The 17,440-nt window shown below is 40.7% G+C and overlaps 1 protein-coding gene across 1 annotated transcript in view; it reads left to right on the top strand.

Moving 5' to 3' along the window:
* Positions 1–16,523, top strand: part of rtn4r (reticulon 4 receptor) — a 56,200-nt gene extending 39,677 nt beyond the window's left edge. The window contains exon 2 of the mRNA XM_080500194.1: positions 14,468–16,523. Coding sequence (XP_080356320.1) covers positions 14,468–15,849 — 1,382 coding nt within the window. The 3' untranslated portion in view covers positions 15,850–16,523. The remainder of the gene's footprint in view (positions 1–14,467) is intronic.
* Positions 16,524–17,440: the final 917 nt, after the last annotated feature.

Raw genomic sequence — 17,440 nt, 5'->3', positions numbered from 1 at the left:
CAGGTCAACATGCCTCCAGGGCTGCCTACGCATCCAAAATAGATGGATCTACAAGAAAGCTGGGCGGAATTAGTTAACGCGCTCACAATGATCCACCAAATTTATTTATCTATTTTATCCCTTTTATTTCCTGCTAGTCCCAGGACATCTTTCTTCCCCTGGCAATATTTTGTTTATAGATGCTCTTGGGCATGTTGTGTCTCTGGATTGCTTCCACTTGTGTATCTGATGAGTCATCCAAACTGGAGGCTCAGCAGGAATTAAACCATCATTGTTTGTCATCATGGATATCTAATAGCGACCATATGAGATGGCATGCATATGAGTTGTGTGAGATGAAATAATTAAATCTGCTGTAAATGTGAGCTGAGAGATTAAACCTGCTGAAGTCCTGATGTGATGGAACAGACCCTTTAAAAACCCACAGACAGACAGCGGTCAGTCAGTGCATACTGCAAACTGGGCCTCACTTGCCCAGCTCATCCCAGTTATCTGTCTCATTCATCTTCTTCCTCTTGAGAACTCATTGATTTTTCCTTTTCTTGGGTGGCAATCCAGCCACTCTCTGTCATTCACACGTCATTAAAACGCCCCCGTCTTTTAGAAGACACGGGCCGTATATCCCACGTAATTCCCTTTTCATCTCCTTCGAATGAATACTCTCCCACATGTCACAACATAGCTCAACTGCTTTGTGGCAAGTATCACAGATAACAGCTTGATGAGCACTGTGGAGCTCGATGATATGTCTTGTCATGGCAAGCTATGTCATTATGTACCTTGTCTGCAGTTAATGACTTTGTGGAGGAGTCGGCTCTTTATCCTTTTTTCTTCTTCCTCTGAGCACTGTTTTACAAAAGAGAATAAATCACCTGTTTTTATATCCTGTTTGAGTTATCTGGCAAGGCCACATATATTTCCTTTTTTTACATGTTGTATAAATGCTGAGACGAAGATACACTGAAAACATTCATAGAAATATGAATATAAGAATTTATCATTAAAACTTAAAAAAGTACAAATATCTCATTAGACATCAAACATATTGCAAAAAATCTTGTTATTCGAGCACTTTTGATTCATCAAACCTAGCACTTTAAAAGTGGACTACGAATGCTCGGTCACAAAGGGACCAACTTGGGTGTCCATTTAAACGGTGCTCAGAACCACTGAAAATGCCAAAACGGCTCCAAGGTGGAACTTTTTGAAAATGCTCCAACTCCGATCCTGTCTCCGTGGATATGGCAGCTATCTTTTTGAAAAAAACTCAGACTCATGCTCCATGGAAACAAGGGAAGACGCAACTTTTTTCAAGTGTCATGCCTCCCAGTCCATATTCTCCTGAGATGAGGTAGTTTTAGAGTCACCATAATCCCAATCCAACTCTGCTGTCTGTCCATATAAATGTCTGCATACTGGTCATTATTAATGTTTATAGTGCATTGTTCTCTGTAGGCATGTGTGTGTGGTTTCATTAGAGAAACAACCAATAGCGCCACCTGGTGACCTGGCAACTACATCGTTCACCATGTTTAATCCATTTCAGTATAAACAGACATTGTTTTCAAAACATCTCAGTGTAAACAAAACTTGTCTGAAACAAAGAGGCAAACATTTGGGGTTTTCATTTGAAATGTTATTATAGACTAGCAAAGTTTGATCACTTTTCAGACCAATGCAGTGTTAAGTCGTCTGCAAAAAGCTTAGTACAACAGATTACATCTGGTTAACCGCCAAAAAGTGGAAAGCAAAGCACTGTCTCACACTATATCGTATTTTAGCTTTGCTTCAATTCAAACAGTCGGCCTTCAGCAATTTGCACATTTTGATGGACAACTTGCACACATGAATTATTGGCGAGGAAATGGATTTTGTGTGTAATTAATCTTTTTTTCATTCATTAAAACTTATCAGTTTCATTACCAGTCGTTTGTGTACTTGTAAGTAGTGTCTGGCTATCGGGTTGTTGCATCATGGGAATTGTGCTTCCAGTTATCACATTTCTTTTATTTCTGTGTTTTCCACAGAAAAACTCCAAAGGGACAGATCTGGCTTCTTTCGCTGCTCAGTACTCCACTATATTCCGTCTGTTGCCTGCTGAGGGTGAAAACAATGTTGATGAGAGCAGCGAGACTGGAAAAAAAGTTTAAAAGAAAAGAAAGTTACAGACTGTAAAAACAAAATAATACTTTTTTTTGTTTTGTTGTCTTGAAAACACGCCAAGCATTATGTAGAGGTGAAAGAATGAATGATTGTCTTCTGTGAGAGCATCACAAGAAAAGCAACTTATGTATCTTCTGGTCTCATTTATGAGTGTTTTATGCCCTGACATGTGAAATACAATACTCTGTCGTCTCCTCAGTGACAAGTTCAGAGATATTTGCAATGTGAAGACACACTGGCTGGTTGATGTCTGCCTCGATTTGGCCAGTCATCCTCAAACTGAGGTGATTGCAGGTGACACATTTTGCAGCCGGTCTGCGTCGTCAGCTGGCCAATGGAGCAGAGTGCAATATTGCAAAAGTGGAGAAGACCGAGGACAGTGAGATGACACATCATGGCAGTAAAAAGGTTGTCAATAATGGTTTGTCTTGTGAAGTGTGCTCTCACCACTGCTCACCCCGAGGCTGTGCAAATGTGCTTGTCATTCATCGCATGTGCAAGATGAATGAGAAATCTGCCTACTAAAAGCACTGCTCTGTGCCGTGCAGGACATTCACCTACGCACAACCTTGGAGTGACTAACGCATGCGCTCGTGGTTCTTTCTATCTGTGGTGTGGAGACTTGGGTTTTGGCACTCGTGTCAAGAACGAGGCAGAAAGAGGTGCGAGCGATTTAAGAAATCCTTTTTGGTTTTCCCCCTACAGCTTTTTCTTTCCCGCAAAGCAATTCTCCAAAACCACTAAATGGATTACTTACAGAATGACTTTGGTTTTGTGTAGACTGGTCAAAGATTAAGTGCTTGTTTGATGCTTTTTCTCCCCCATCCCCCCCGATTGTAACTCACACAAACACTTCATCCAGAGCTAGTTTCTGCCCGACAAGCGTACAGAGTGCCAGTACGAGAGGAGCCGCTGCCAAACACAGGAATTTTGTTGTAATGAAGCTGTCAGAAAGATGTGGAGTGGATAATGTTTGCACCCACTCTCCTTCCAGAGGCCTGGGAAACAGAATATAGTATTCTTTGAGAGCTCCACAATGCCTACAGCAAAGACAGGCGACGATGACATCAAACCAGCATCAAACTGTGTACCCCTTCATTATCGCATGTTCTCCATTCAGACTACCCTGTGCATCAAAAAAACACTGTGGGTGCTGTCACTGCTGTCTCCCTCTCCATCTGACACTTAACATGAGGAGGTGTTAACATTATCTGAGGCTTTCATCTAATATTTACCTCGGCCGTTATCCTTTTTGAATAATACAGCTGTGATTCATTAGCCTTCATTTGCTTTCATGCCAATGCATTAGCAGTGAGGGCTTGCAATCCTTCACCATTATCGAGTCGTTGACACAAAAGCCGCGCAAACTGCATAAAGGGCCGTGACTCACTCATTGGGAGCGGTGAATCGTGCTATTCCAAAATGCCTAAAATGTAAGTGAAATTCAACCACCATTCTGTGGGAATCAACACCTCTTATTAATGCCCGTTGCACAAATATCTGCAAACAATGGGCTTCAATAAACTCATTTATCTCAGCATGGGAGGCAGAAATAGCACAACGTAAAGAAAAAATTATGGAAAAAAGCCTTGGGGTCTGTCCACGCCACTTATCCAAACCAAGGTAGGACTTTTGTTTTCACAACATAGAGCATTTTGCACATTTTCATGGCAAAACTCAGGGAAGTCTGCTGTGGAAACAAGTTAGATAATCAAGTTATCAAACATGCTTATGGCAGTAGAGTAATCTTTCTTTCTTGTCTTACTGAATGACAGGGCAATCATCTTACATTGAGTTAGCAGAGGCCCTGTTTACATGACAATGTTGTCAAGTGAAAACATTGGTAACATTGGAGACATTGGTTATGTTTATAGCATTATTCTCTGTGCATAACTGTGTGTTTAGCACAGCAAAAATTGAAGATCATTTAAAGTATCAATATTGCAGAATATGTTTATATATGCAGGGCTAATCGCAGATAGCCTAAACTATTACCTAAAACATTACATTGAAGCCTAATACTGTCACAGAAAGCCACTCTCAATGAAATTTAATAGTAATAATTTCCTTAGAAACCTCCATCTTAATTAATTCGTCGAAAGTGCTCTTGAGCACTCACGGCTTAGAATCAGTCAAATCACCCGGTTGGGATACATGTACGTTATATCCTCAAATCCTCATAGCTGTGTATTACTTTTCTGGCCAGATTTTCATGAAGAGCTGTTTAAGTACTGCATGACACACTGATTTCTCTCCACTGAAAAAAAAGCTGCCTCCTAAATTGTTAACACCTGTGCTGAAGTCTGCCTGAGAGCTAAGCAACTTCTGGACACACAGGGCATGTACTGTAGCAGCTACCCTCATTTATTTCCTTTCCAGCCATGTGTAGATAAGATAAAGCCTTATACACTCTGTTAAGCTAAAAACGCTTGGTTGCACCACTGGCAGTCCGCGCGGCACTAAAGCCCAAAGTAGGGCACTCCGAATTTTCGGTCTTCTGTGGCTGGAAGGAGTGCATCCGGACACCCCCACATGCTTGTGCTCGGGAGATGCTGGCATTATTTCCAGCTTACATTACTTGAATTATGCATTTTACATGGCTTCACATGTGGAAATTGCCCATGTCTGTGACATGTGGAGGCGGGCATGAAACTGGATCGGCGCCATTCTGCAGAAACCTCACGGGTAGAGTCGACCCTCTGAGCCTTCTGCGCAACATTTCACAGTGAGTTTTTGCCGCTTGGTCGGCTGCCAACTTCACAATAGTGTCGTGAGGAATGTGCCATTTTTATTTATTTTTTTGCCCCATAATCCAGTGACACTATACCACACTGCAATTAATCCACTTTTGTGGCATTAAAAAAGCATACCTAAGTCTATTCCAGTTATCAGTGGTGCAACATAAGAAGGTCAACTAAACTCTAAAGGACTCCACCCACCCTGGCCATTATTTATTCTCCCAGCAGACTTCTGAAAGGACATACAAGCTCAAATAGACTAAAATACAGCTTCTACCCCCAAGCCAGAAAGCCCCCCCACGCACACACACGCACACACACACACACCACAGAAGAACTGATGTGCAATAATTCCCATCGTATAAATCTGATTTGCAACATTGATTTTTTTTTTTAATCTTGTTTGTTTTATTCATTGTGCATTGCCATCTACAGCTGCTAAACGCATTGTTTCTGGAACAAAAATAATTCTATTCTATTCTCACTTACAAGAAAAGGCATTGACTTTTCAATGGCTAAATGCTCTGATAAATGTAGGCATGCTACCAGCCAAGTTGCCGTCCCTTACTTAGTAACACTAAGGAGCCACTATCAATTATCCAGGCTGTGGACTATTTAATTGATGTAAAGAAAGGTGAACATGATGGAAGTTGAATAATAGGTTTTGCAAGAGCTTTGTCACTACAGTGCTAAATCCGTGCAGAACAACGTACCTTACTATAGCTGAAAAAGAGGCAACAGTTACAAATCTTGATGTGACTAATTCTACTTGACCTTCTTTGCGATGGGCTGATACAGTGAAGAAAAGCCTCCAGATGTGGGATGAATCTATGTTTGAAATGCCATGTCCACCGGGCGATGGAGGAGATGGAGAACCATTCGGCACCCTACAAGTTCACAGCTCCAGAACCAGCATCTGTGTCGGTGTGGGCGTGCATCGCTGCAGATGGCTCGAGTGATCTGCACATCTGTGAGGGCTTCATTAATGCCGGGCAATATTTACAAGGTTTGAAACGGCATATGTTCCGATCCTGGTGACGTCTCTTTCAAGGAAGGGCCTTTCTTATTTTCGAAGAGACCGTGCCCAAGCACAATGTGCATATAGTACAGATGCATGGTGAAAGAACCCAGGTTCTGAATTTATCCACCTGCAGCTCGAACCTCTTCACGACTGTATTTTCCAAACTTTTTGTTTTCAAATAAATGTTATCTTCCCACTATAAGTTTACTTAAAAACTATGATTTCTTAAAAAAAAAAAAATCATAAGGATACAGGAAAAATGAGCTTTCACGTTCACCCTTTGCATGTTTTTCTGTGGGGATTCCAGACCTTTCTAATACATGCATATGATTTGATCTATTTAAATTGGCCACACTAGTAAATTTAGTCATTGTCTCTGTGTTTGCCCAGTGATAGACTGACAACCTGTTCAGTATATAATCTGCCTCTCCTCCATTGTCAGCTGTGATCTCGTCCACCACACTGTGAGTTAGACAAAGCAATTTCGAAGATTTATGAATGGATGGGCAACATCCCAACTTTTCTGGATCCAGTATAATATATTTATCCGAGGTCTATCTTTAGAACTGAGCCCACTATATAACACTCCTGTCCTATTTACAACATTTACCTCAAGAAACTATTGCTAGAATTTCACACTTTTGTTTGATTTTGCTTTAAACCACATGCACATGCTTGCAGAGAACAAAATGCTATAAACATCAAGAGTGAACATCATTAAACATTCCAGCTTAATTAGAATGTATAAAAAAAAAAAGGAGGCTTTGAAATCATTGTGATTATTTGTAATTTCAATGATTTATTAGATAATGCAGCAAATTATTACATTTTGTAAAACACCCACATTTTGTACCAACTGGTCCACTATATAACAAGTTATTACAAAATGCATACAAGACTTTTATTGAAAAATACTTTAGATTATTAAATTTTTTTGAATTATTACATAATGAGGGAAAGATGTATTACATTGTTATGTAATGCATCATTATGACATGAGATGGCATGAAAGAGCATTTTCAAAAACTTGCGTTTTCATTAACTCTGGGCACCGTGGTTGAAGGTTTTGCATTTTCGCTTGAAAAAGTTGATGTGTAAAGGAGCTTTATAGGCCACACACGGTTTTGCAAATGTCTAACGTTGAGTGATACTCTGCTGAGCGACACTTTGAGCAACTGGGAGATCATTGCATCGTTGCGAGGTCGATGGGAATTTGATGCCAGTTGTTGAAAGAGAGAACTCTCCGCTTCCACTTTCCCTTCCAATTGCTTGCCAGTAGAAGGGGGATTCGATCCGACAGCCCTCTGATTGCGAGCTCATTCTCTCGCTGTCAGGGTTTTGCCTGCCCTGCTGCCTATTGTTACCGCTGTCACTTCTCAGTAGCGGGACATAAGTACCTATCTGCCAACCACCGTTACGCTGAGACACAACTGTTCTCTGTGTTGCATTGCTATCGATCCTTTTTTGTATGTGCTGGATAGACGGAACTGCCCGTATCCTCATATGCATGGAAAGCTACACTCCCTCCACCTCCTCCTTTCGTTTACATACACACATGGTCACCTGGCTCTGTTTTTTTTTATTTTTCTCCTCCTGCCTGCAGACCTCCAGTTCCCTCAGTTATTCATGAGCCATCTGTTTGGGCGAGTGCTGTGTCAGATGTGTGTCAAACAGGACCTCATCTGTCCCCCTCCGCTCATCTTCTAATTGTGTCGTCGAAGCCGTCACGAATGCAACGCTTCCACGTTGGTTGAGGGACTCCGGCTCAGCTCTCGAGTCCGTCATGTCCTAAATAACCTGTTTGATCTGGTGTGTGCATCTTTATTTAAGATCTTAGCATCTGGTTCATCAATGTTGGAAGGGCCAGCGGACAAATCTGTCTTTGTGTGCTTGTTTCTTGTGGGTGGGACCCCTCTTCTGTGGAGTGTTGGAAATGAAATAGGAGACGCAGAAATATAGGGCTTTCGATTACCAAGTCAACACATTATTTATGTCAGTGATACATTTTGCCGCCCTCATTACAAGCAGAGAATGTAACTGAGGTCAAAAAGTAGTCAAATGTTGAAGTTGAAAAATATGTGACTCGACTTGGGAAGGAGGTTAATTGCATTGGGAATCAAGTAAAGGAAGAAAAGTGGCTCTTTTGAAGAGCTGCTCTTTCAATGACAAGGTAAATACAGAACCAATAGAACGGTCAACGTGCCCTCCTGACACATAACATCTCCCCTATAAATATTCCCTGCCAGGCAGTCTCTCTGCAACTGATTGACACTCCTGAAAGTGAAGACCATTTCCTCTGCATAATAAAACTTTTCACAGGCTTATGAAGGAAAAAGAGGTTCAAAGAAAATGTAAATGGAATATTTTCCAGGTCTGCCATGGCACTGTGACTTTGGGCTACTCTGTAATTCTCACCTTTTTTTTCTCCAGAAGTAATACTTTATCAAAAACTCTGGAGAGAGTAGAGAAATAAAATTTAAAAAAATAAAAGTTTGGATCAGAAAAGGAGGGTTTCACCCAACAACAGACAAACAAAAAGTAGAGCGGGTGATACTGGTGATGTTTAAATGAAAGATAGCTAAAACGTTGCAATCACACTCAGTCTCAAAGCCATGCTGTCAAGGGAGTTCGTAAAAACATGCATAACAAACAACTATTGTAGAAGTTTTTTTTGGACATTTCACTCTCTTTTGCAGTTGAATATATCATTTTAATAGGTTTCCTGTTGGATTGTACTTCTTTTCCGTCGTCTTGTGGTTTGGTTTTGTGAAAATATCGACATGTTCACTACATATACTCAACAAAGAAACATTTTAAATGTTATATTTAAAGGTTATTGGCACAATTTTACATGTCCCGCCCACTCAAGATGATATTGAGCGGAATATGGCCCCTGAACTAACATGTGCCTGACACCCCTGAACTAAACCAGATTTCTAAACCTGGTAGTAAATAGTGGGAGTCGGAAAACCTTTCCTCAGAGGGTAGAGAAAGAGAGAATGACAGAGAGAGAAAGAGAGCATTAGTTCATCATAAATGCAAAAAAATTATTAGGCCTACATAATACTTTAGTTCTGAAGTGAAAAAATACTGCACTTTCATGGCTTTTTAAATATAACATTTGTAAAAGATTTTATTGAGTCTTTCAAATGTGCTTTTGGAATACACACTCCAACAATTACACTGTATTGATATAAAAGATCAATTCAACCACAACAATTGTGATATGTATTTATGTCTTCACATATCTGAAATTGTCTCGATGAAAACTGGAGCATACTCACTTTACTTCAAAATGAGATTCAAAATGACATGCTAAACGAATTGTCTCAGTATCTGACTGTTACTTTTTTCTCCATTGTGTTAGTTTCTCAGACCAACTCTGTGGTTCTGACTTTATGATTTTCCATCAAGTTATTACAGCTCTTCATTACTCTAAGCTCAGGAAGTCATTTATGGATGTATTCATACAACTTGTCATATCGAATACATCCTCTGTGACTTATTCATTTCAACAAGATATAAGCACAGTTTATATATGCATGAATAAGTTTGTACAAGATGCATGACCTTACAGGGAGGAATCATGACTATATGAAATGCCAACCTGCCTCTGAGCAACACAATAATGTATAATTTGAGAAGGAGGCCAGGAGGTCCCTGTGGAGGATGACTGCGATTCATCTCTGACAGAGACATCACTTCCTCTCAGTTCCAAGGGGATGAGACTGTCATGTTTGCTGTCCCTGCCCAATCCCCAACCCCTTCAGAGTAAAGCCGGCGTGATGAATCGGAGGCCCGTCTGAATGTGTTGTCCCAACATAGCCTCCGTGTTCATCGCGCTCCCTGAAAACCTTTAAATGCATGTTGCGTTTTCTCAATAAAACAAAGCAGCACTGAGAGTTTGTTTGGAATCAGAGCAGGGACGTATGCAAATGAGCCTGGGTGAATGATGCTCTCTTACAATAAGTAAACAAGGCTGTCTTCGCCCACTCATACCACTCTGCTGGACGAGTGATGTTTTCGCATTTGAATGTAGTGACCTTGGCCACTACCAGAGCAGGACACGAGAGTTTTTGGAACTTTTTTCCGACAATATTTATCAACAGTAATGACTGCTTTTAGCTTATGACCATTCACCTGACACGTTGAATTTAATTTCATACATTCATTGTCCGGGCATGAAGAACAGGTTATGCAGTCTTTGCAGCAGGGATATTAAACATAATTCACGTGGGCCAAAAGCGGCCTGCAAGAGCCTCCAATCTGGCTACCAAACCACCAAGCAAATTGTGAATATTTCAAAGATTAGTTTTTTGTTCTCAAGAGTAGCAAACACAACAATGATATTATTCATGCTGATATCAAACTAGCCTCAAAGCCATGCTGTCAGTTGAGTTTGTAAAAATATGCATAATGCAACAGCTATGGGGGACGTTTTTATGGACATTTGACTATTTTTCACAATAAAAAAAATATTAGAATTGGCTTTATGTTGATATTGTGATTTTCAGGATAGTAATTGTTTGATATTGCCAAAATATAAACATTTCCATCACGTATAGTCTATGCTACAACAACAACAACACAAAACTTTAAAGTTTGAATCTAAGGGTTATTATGGCAATATTTTACTGTTCCGGACCACTCCAGATAAAATTGGGGCTGTTTGTGGCCCCTGAACTAAAATGTGACACTCCTGATGAAAAAATAAACCTCAAGAGAAAACAACATTTGGGTGCACAAGTCAGTGTAGGCAAGTGAGGCTAGGTCCAATCTGTTAGTATAACTATGTGAGTAGAAAAAATGCAATTTCTTTATGATGTGTTGCTTTATCATCAAAAGCACTACAATTTCAAAAATGTGGTCAAACCAGAAACAAAGTGTGGCAGCTCTAAACTGGCCCTCCCCTTACATTGAACCAGTCCACAACACCAGTGTTGAGCTTTCAAACTGTACATGAATAAGATATTTAGTGTTGATAATTTGATGTTGCCACATCAAAAGCAAAATTTACCTCACTTTTGGCAGAGGCTATAGAGGTTTTCATTTACATATGCATACATTGTAGTCAATTATTTCAGTCAATGCTACGTAGTCAGATATTCACTACATTTGAAAATTACAGTCATAACTTCATTTAGTCTGGGAAGTTGAGGCCTCACCTGGAACTCATTGGTGTCTCAAGACACGTAAAAGTGTGCTTCAGAGAGATCTCAAATAAGATACTAAATGATCACAGAGTTCCGGGTATCTAAAAACCCAGAGTGTCTTTCATGTTCTCTGACAGAGCCATCTGCACCTTTGGACCTTGGTGCATTTTGACGCCAATTATTTGAAAAGTAGCAGAAAGGACATATTTTGTTCACAGGACACAAAGCTTCTTTTAACAAATGACCTATTCAGAAACGGCCATAATATGAATGAAGATACAGACTTTCAAGTCAAGTAAAATGGGCTAACTATACTGCTTTGTATAGGGAAGTATGGAAAGAGCACAGTGATGAAACTTCAACAAAGTACTATTGTTTCAATCATATGGATTTAATCATTTGAGAGGAACAGCTACGTAACTTCTAAATTGTCCATGTGTGGTATCCGCTCCATCCTGAGTGATCCTGTCTTTATTGGATCAACCATGCCCTCTTCAGCTTCAAAGATAGATCCTGCTGTCCATGCACCCATAGTTCCCTATCTTTTTATTTTCTGTGGGGGGCGGGGACTGTTGTGTGCATCAGCTTGTGTGTCAGCTACACCTCTTATAGTCCACTGTAATCTGTGCCCCCAGAAATAACATGAGCATGTTTCAGAGACCAGTTTTAATGGGTCGATAGAGCAGCTGCCTTCTGCCACCTTATGATAGTGGAGTGTTACCGGAGCACCAGACCATACCTCACTGCACCTATCAGTGCAAAGGTGCATGCAAGTACACTCACGGTTAAACCAGCATGGGCTCTAGATGAAAAACAGTGTCAGCCTGAAACTGGATAAAGCACCCTCCAGCACTTTGGGCATAAGATCCAGCTCTGAAATGATAGCATTCACATTTTCTCAGGCTTTTTTTTATAATTTTGACAAATGTATTATGATTTGTCCAACAAAAAGACTGTCACTAATATACACTGGTACCCTGTAATTTCTGAACCCAGCATCTCGTGGCAGAATTTGGTCATAAATAAGGGTTCTTGTCTTGGAGAAGAGGGAGGCGACAAATTGATGTACTTTATACAAAGCTAAAGGGACTAGAAGCGTCACTTAGGAGAAAACAAAGAAGCTTGTCTCCTCTTAGATGGAGTTAAGATTGTTATTGCACACTGATGCAGCTCTCCTAAAAGAGACCACTAGTAGGGTCTAAAAAGAGGCTTTGAGCCACGTGTTGACACAGGAGATAGGAGAAGATTAAGTGTTGAAACCGATGCTGGTGAACGGCGATAAGGGATGTTTTTTTTTTTCCTTTTCATTTTTTGTGACCTTGTTCTGTTTGTTCGAATCTGCTCAAGAACTGTCATGAAAAAAATTATGAACATCACTTCCTTGCTATAAAATCTTTTCTTTTTTTCTGAATGCCATGCAACAAAGCTAAGTGTTGAGTTGGATGAGGTGGAAGTGTTGACCAGTCTATGGTGTGAACACAAGCGGTACACGAGCTGCCTGTGAATTGAAAGGTGAGGGGTTATGCCGAGGTGACATTTGAATATGAAAGAATGGGATAATTGAGCGATGGCTCGACTGTGAGATTTATCGGCGTAACATATGGTAATGTCTTCAGCGTGATGCAGATGCTGTTCGTGAGCGCACACACACACACACACACACACACACACACACACACACACACACACACACACACACACACACACACACACACACACACACACACACACACACACACACACACATACACACAATATTGGCATGGAGTTGACATTGTGAGGATTACGCTGTCATTCAACAGATGCTAACAAAGACAAGACATATTATGCCGAGAGCTGAAGAAAGCGGGCTTTGACACCGTGTGCGTGGGAGGAAATAGCCTGTTAATGAATAGACAGCAGAGAAGGGGGGCAAAGGAAAGAAGACGGTGGAGGAGATACGCGGAGCGTGCTGTGCGATAAAATATTGCTATTGTTAGGCAGTGCTGAGGGAAAAGTGCTGCGATGCAGAAAGAGTGGAAAGTCTTGACAGCCTTCCGGTGGCTGTCTGACGGCTGAGCAGGGAGATTGGAGGGAAAGTGCAGCAGAGGGCTGCTGTCAGGCCACACCAGAGCTCCGTTTAACAAGGTCCAGAGATGAGCTGCACCACAACACATTGCAGGGGAATGAGAAGAGGGAGGTGTGAGAAAAGACCTTCAGTACCTTTCATTCCCACAAGCCTGGGATTTCCTCACATGTGCATGCAGGCAGAGATTGGAACTCCTCTGTAAGAACCGGAGCTGCAGAGATTCATTGGAATGCCTGCTGCCATGTGATGGTAGCAGACATGCTTGTGACACATTGACACCTTCACCTCTGAATGAGGGATGCATGTGAAACAACACACAAGCTCTAGATTGAGCACCTGTAACAAGTCATACATACAGTGACTCTGGCCCACTCCGGTCATGACCGTAGTGTGTATCAAGCTTATCTGAACCACAGCAAGAGGACAAACAGAAATAATTCATGTGAGCAAATGGAGGATATGTCTTATTTTTAAACATGGATGCCTTCAGGGCAAACAAGAATCTTAACGAGCCTTGTTCTGAGTGCTACCACACCCCGTCTATATCTCATCCTCACGCTGCACTTAAAAAGCTCCAGTCGTGGCTGCTCAGGGGCCCAGCCAGCCAGGTCACTTTAGCCCTCCTTCCACATTGGCCTTAGGCCTCAATTTCCCTGCTTTGGTATCTTAAGTTATCGCTGTCTGTCAGACTAAATGTCAAAGTCAAAAGCTTTGAAGCAAACTAATTCCATATCAGGACCGCCTCACACGATTTTTAAGTTCGTCCTCACAGTCACATTATCTCAGGTTCAATCATGGCGTAGAAGGAAAAAAGTCTTGAAGATTTGTACTCAGTGCAACTATTGCTACGTTGCTGAAATTATGGTCAAATACAAGTAAAACAAAAGCTTTAAGTTAACAGCAGGTGTTTGATTCATTTTATCTGTATTATATATCTACTTTGAACAAGATTTATCCAAATAAGTGCACAATTACAATTGGTTTATTAAGCAAATGTAGCTATAAATGAGGAATTCGTAGTTAAAATAATACACCTGACTATATTCAAGTAGAATGTATTTTAAAATATTACAATTTACATTATTGCACTTTACTGCATACCTTACAAAGCACTCATAAATGCACAAATACCTCTATATACTGCTTATATACATATCAGATTGATTTGCTATTGGATTAAAATCTACAATTATTTCAACAGAGTATGCACTTGATCTGACCTTGAGCCATCTACTTCCAAAGCTTTCTGTGTTTTTTTATTTAATCATTTTGATTTATTATTTACTGATCTTTTGTTTTTGTTTTTTATTCTGTGTCTCCATAGGGGGGAGACTCCTGTTCCTGGTGATGTGGCTGAACCTTGTGCCTCAAACTGACAGCTGCCCTGCCAAGTGTGTGTGCTACAGTGAGCCCAAGCCCACTGTGGCCTGCCAACAACAAGGACTGTTTTCCATCCCCACTGAGATCCCCGTGCGGAGCCAACGGATATTCCTCCAGAGCAACAAGCTGACGGTGGTGCAGTCCACAAGCTTCAGTTCTTGCCACAACCTTACCGTTCTCTGGCTATACTCCAACAACCTCAGCCACATTGATGCCAGGGCCTTCTCCGGTTTGGAAAAACTTGAGGAGCTTGACATTGGGGACAACAACAACCTCCGCATCATCAGCCCGACAGCTTTTCAGGGCTTAACCAAGCTGCACACCCTCCATTTGCACAGGTGTGGCCTGTCAGAGCTCCCTGTCAAGGTGTTCCGAGGAATGTTCTCCCTACAGTACCTCTACCTGCAGGACAACAACATTCTGACCCTCCATGATGAGACTTTCCTGGACCTGGCCAACCTCACCTATCTTTACCTACACAATAACAAGATCAAAATAGTAACGGACAACATGTTTCGGGGCTTAATCAATTTGGATCGGCTGCTGCTACACCAGAACCGGGTTATCTATGTCCAGCCGAGAGCTTTTAGTGAGCTGGGCAAGCTGAAATCCTTGTTCTTGTTCTTCAATAATCTCACCGTCTTGACAGGAGAGACCATGGACCCGCTGGTTTCTCTTCAGTATCTGCGTTTGAATGGGAACCAGTGGATCTGTGACTGCCGGGCGAGGACCTTATGGGACTGGTTTAAACGTTTCAAAGGCTCCAGCTCTGAGTTGGAGTGCTACGTTCCTGAGTTCTTGGCCGGGAAAGATCTGAAACGACTGAAAAGTGAAGATTTGGAGGGATGCGTGGAAACACCTGAAATCCAAACCAGTCTCTTCAGCTCCAAGGGACAGCCTGGGAAATTCCCTTCAACTGAAAGTCCCCTTGGGGACACTGTCCCCAGGTGCTGCCTTGGAGATAATGACAAGTCCTCTATTCTGTCTGGAAAAAGCCGCCAAATTACTAACAATCCCTTGAAGGACAAGGAGAACATATCCAAGACTAAATATAAAGAGCAGGAAAGAACAAAAAATGAGACTCAGCACAAGCAGAACGACGGACCGCTTGGAACCTTGTCCAACACCCTGGGCAACTCTCTGGAAAACCTAAACCCTGACCTTATAGACAATATGGAGTCATCTACAGTGTCAAACAAAAAGAAAAAGAAGTGTTCTAAAAAGCCCAAATCAGATGCCCACTGCATCAAAGGCCGGGGTTCTTCTTTGCAAGTGTTGCGCTTTCTCTTCATTCCCATGACCTGGATATCTCTAGCCATGTCTTAGAACTTCTGATCTTATTGTGAACAAAAAGGACTCAAGAATGTTGATGCTCATGACAATGATACAGAAGATGCAGTGACATCTACAAACAGGCAGTGACTGAAAAGTGAGAGGAATGGCGTGGACCCGATGTTGCCCGACGAGGACAAATAATGAAGAGGTTAGAGTACATTTAACAAAATGGATGCCTTTACAGAACACTACAGATCTAATGTAAATAATGAATTGGTGCCCAAAATTGTTTGTTCTCTATGTACTCAACTGTACCGTGTCTAAGCTACACTTTGGAGACTCCTCTCTTTTCCTTCTCAAAAGCTTTTACTGCTTAGACAGACCATCGGAGGGGAATAAAAAATAAGACAACAAAAAATGAAATAGGAAATCAGAGAAAGCAAGCACACAAAGAATGTTTGGTCTGTTTAATGAAGATAAATGATCTCCTACCCCTGTTATTTATTCAAAATCATGCATTTGTTGGGTAATGTTTTTGGTTTTTTTTATGTTTTCAAAATCAAATGTTTTCCCTCCCCTGATTTTAGTTCTATTTTCATGAAAGAAAGGATTTATGGGTAGCATTTACCAAAAAAGAAATGCTGTCAGTTTGTTTATGGAGATTGCGATGGAACCATAGATATGCATTTTATTTTACTTGTGTACAAGTATGAATATATTATGAATAAAAGTTCTTATTTCATATACCTTGTTTCAAATTGAGTGATATTTTCCTAGAAGTGGCAAAACACGTGGACTTCAGCTTTTTCATGTAAGAATTCATATATTTTGTCCATTTTTCTAAAAATGTATTTAGAGAATTAACATTTCAGCTTTTACATTTGGATAACTTTTTGTTTCATGTGAAATTCTACTAGGCAATTTGCACTTTTATTACTCATCTTCTTTACTTAGCTGTCACAAAAAAAGAATATTAATGAATAAAACCTTTTTCCATTTCTGCCATTACATGTCAAAAAACCTGGAGGAAAAAAAAAATTATATTTCTGCTCGTGAAGAATCATTCGGCGAGGTTGCTGTTTTAATGAGGTGCAGAAGAGCTATATTAAAGGAGATTTTTTTTCCTCAAGATTGTGTCAGCAAAATGGTTCTAAATGAGAAGCAAACGCATTTGAATTTGCCACATGCGTATGAGTTTCTGTAATAACAGCAGCTCAAATCATGTCTCCTGGACCATATTGAAACTCCAATGATTCTCCTTCATTAACAGATGAACAATCCTCTGTGCAATGTTCATGGTATGCACGTTTGTTGGGACAGCGATGGCTTGGGTATTTTTTTTCTTCTTTTAATTTGGTGAGAAACACAGACATCAGATTTTCCTTGAGCCTGGAAGAGATTAGGAACTTTTCATCTCACTTTTAGACATATAGTGACCCTCTTTTTCAACTTTCAAGAATCACAGAAAAAAAAGAGGTTTAATTGGAAATACATCATCCTCGGTTTGATCTTTATTCATGACAACTTGAAGTCTCGAGTAATTTTCCGAAGGCTAACACATCAAACAAGTCAACGATTATGCTTTAATTTGCAATTTAAAACAAGGTCAACATCCAACGTCTACATCCATCTATGTAGCATA

Source organism: Blennius ocellaris, assembly GCF_963422515.1.
Source record: "Blennius ocellaris genome assembly, chromosome: 7".
Lineage (NCBI taxonomy): Eukaryota > Metazoa > Chordata > Actinopteri > Blenniiformes > Blenniidae > Blennius > Blennius ocellaris.
The sequence above is the reverse complement of the archived record's forward strand: the minus strand, read 5'-3'. Positions and strand labels throughout refer to the sequence as shown.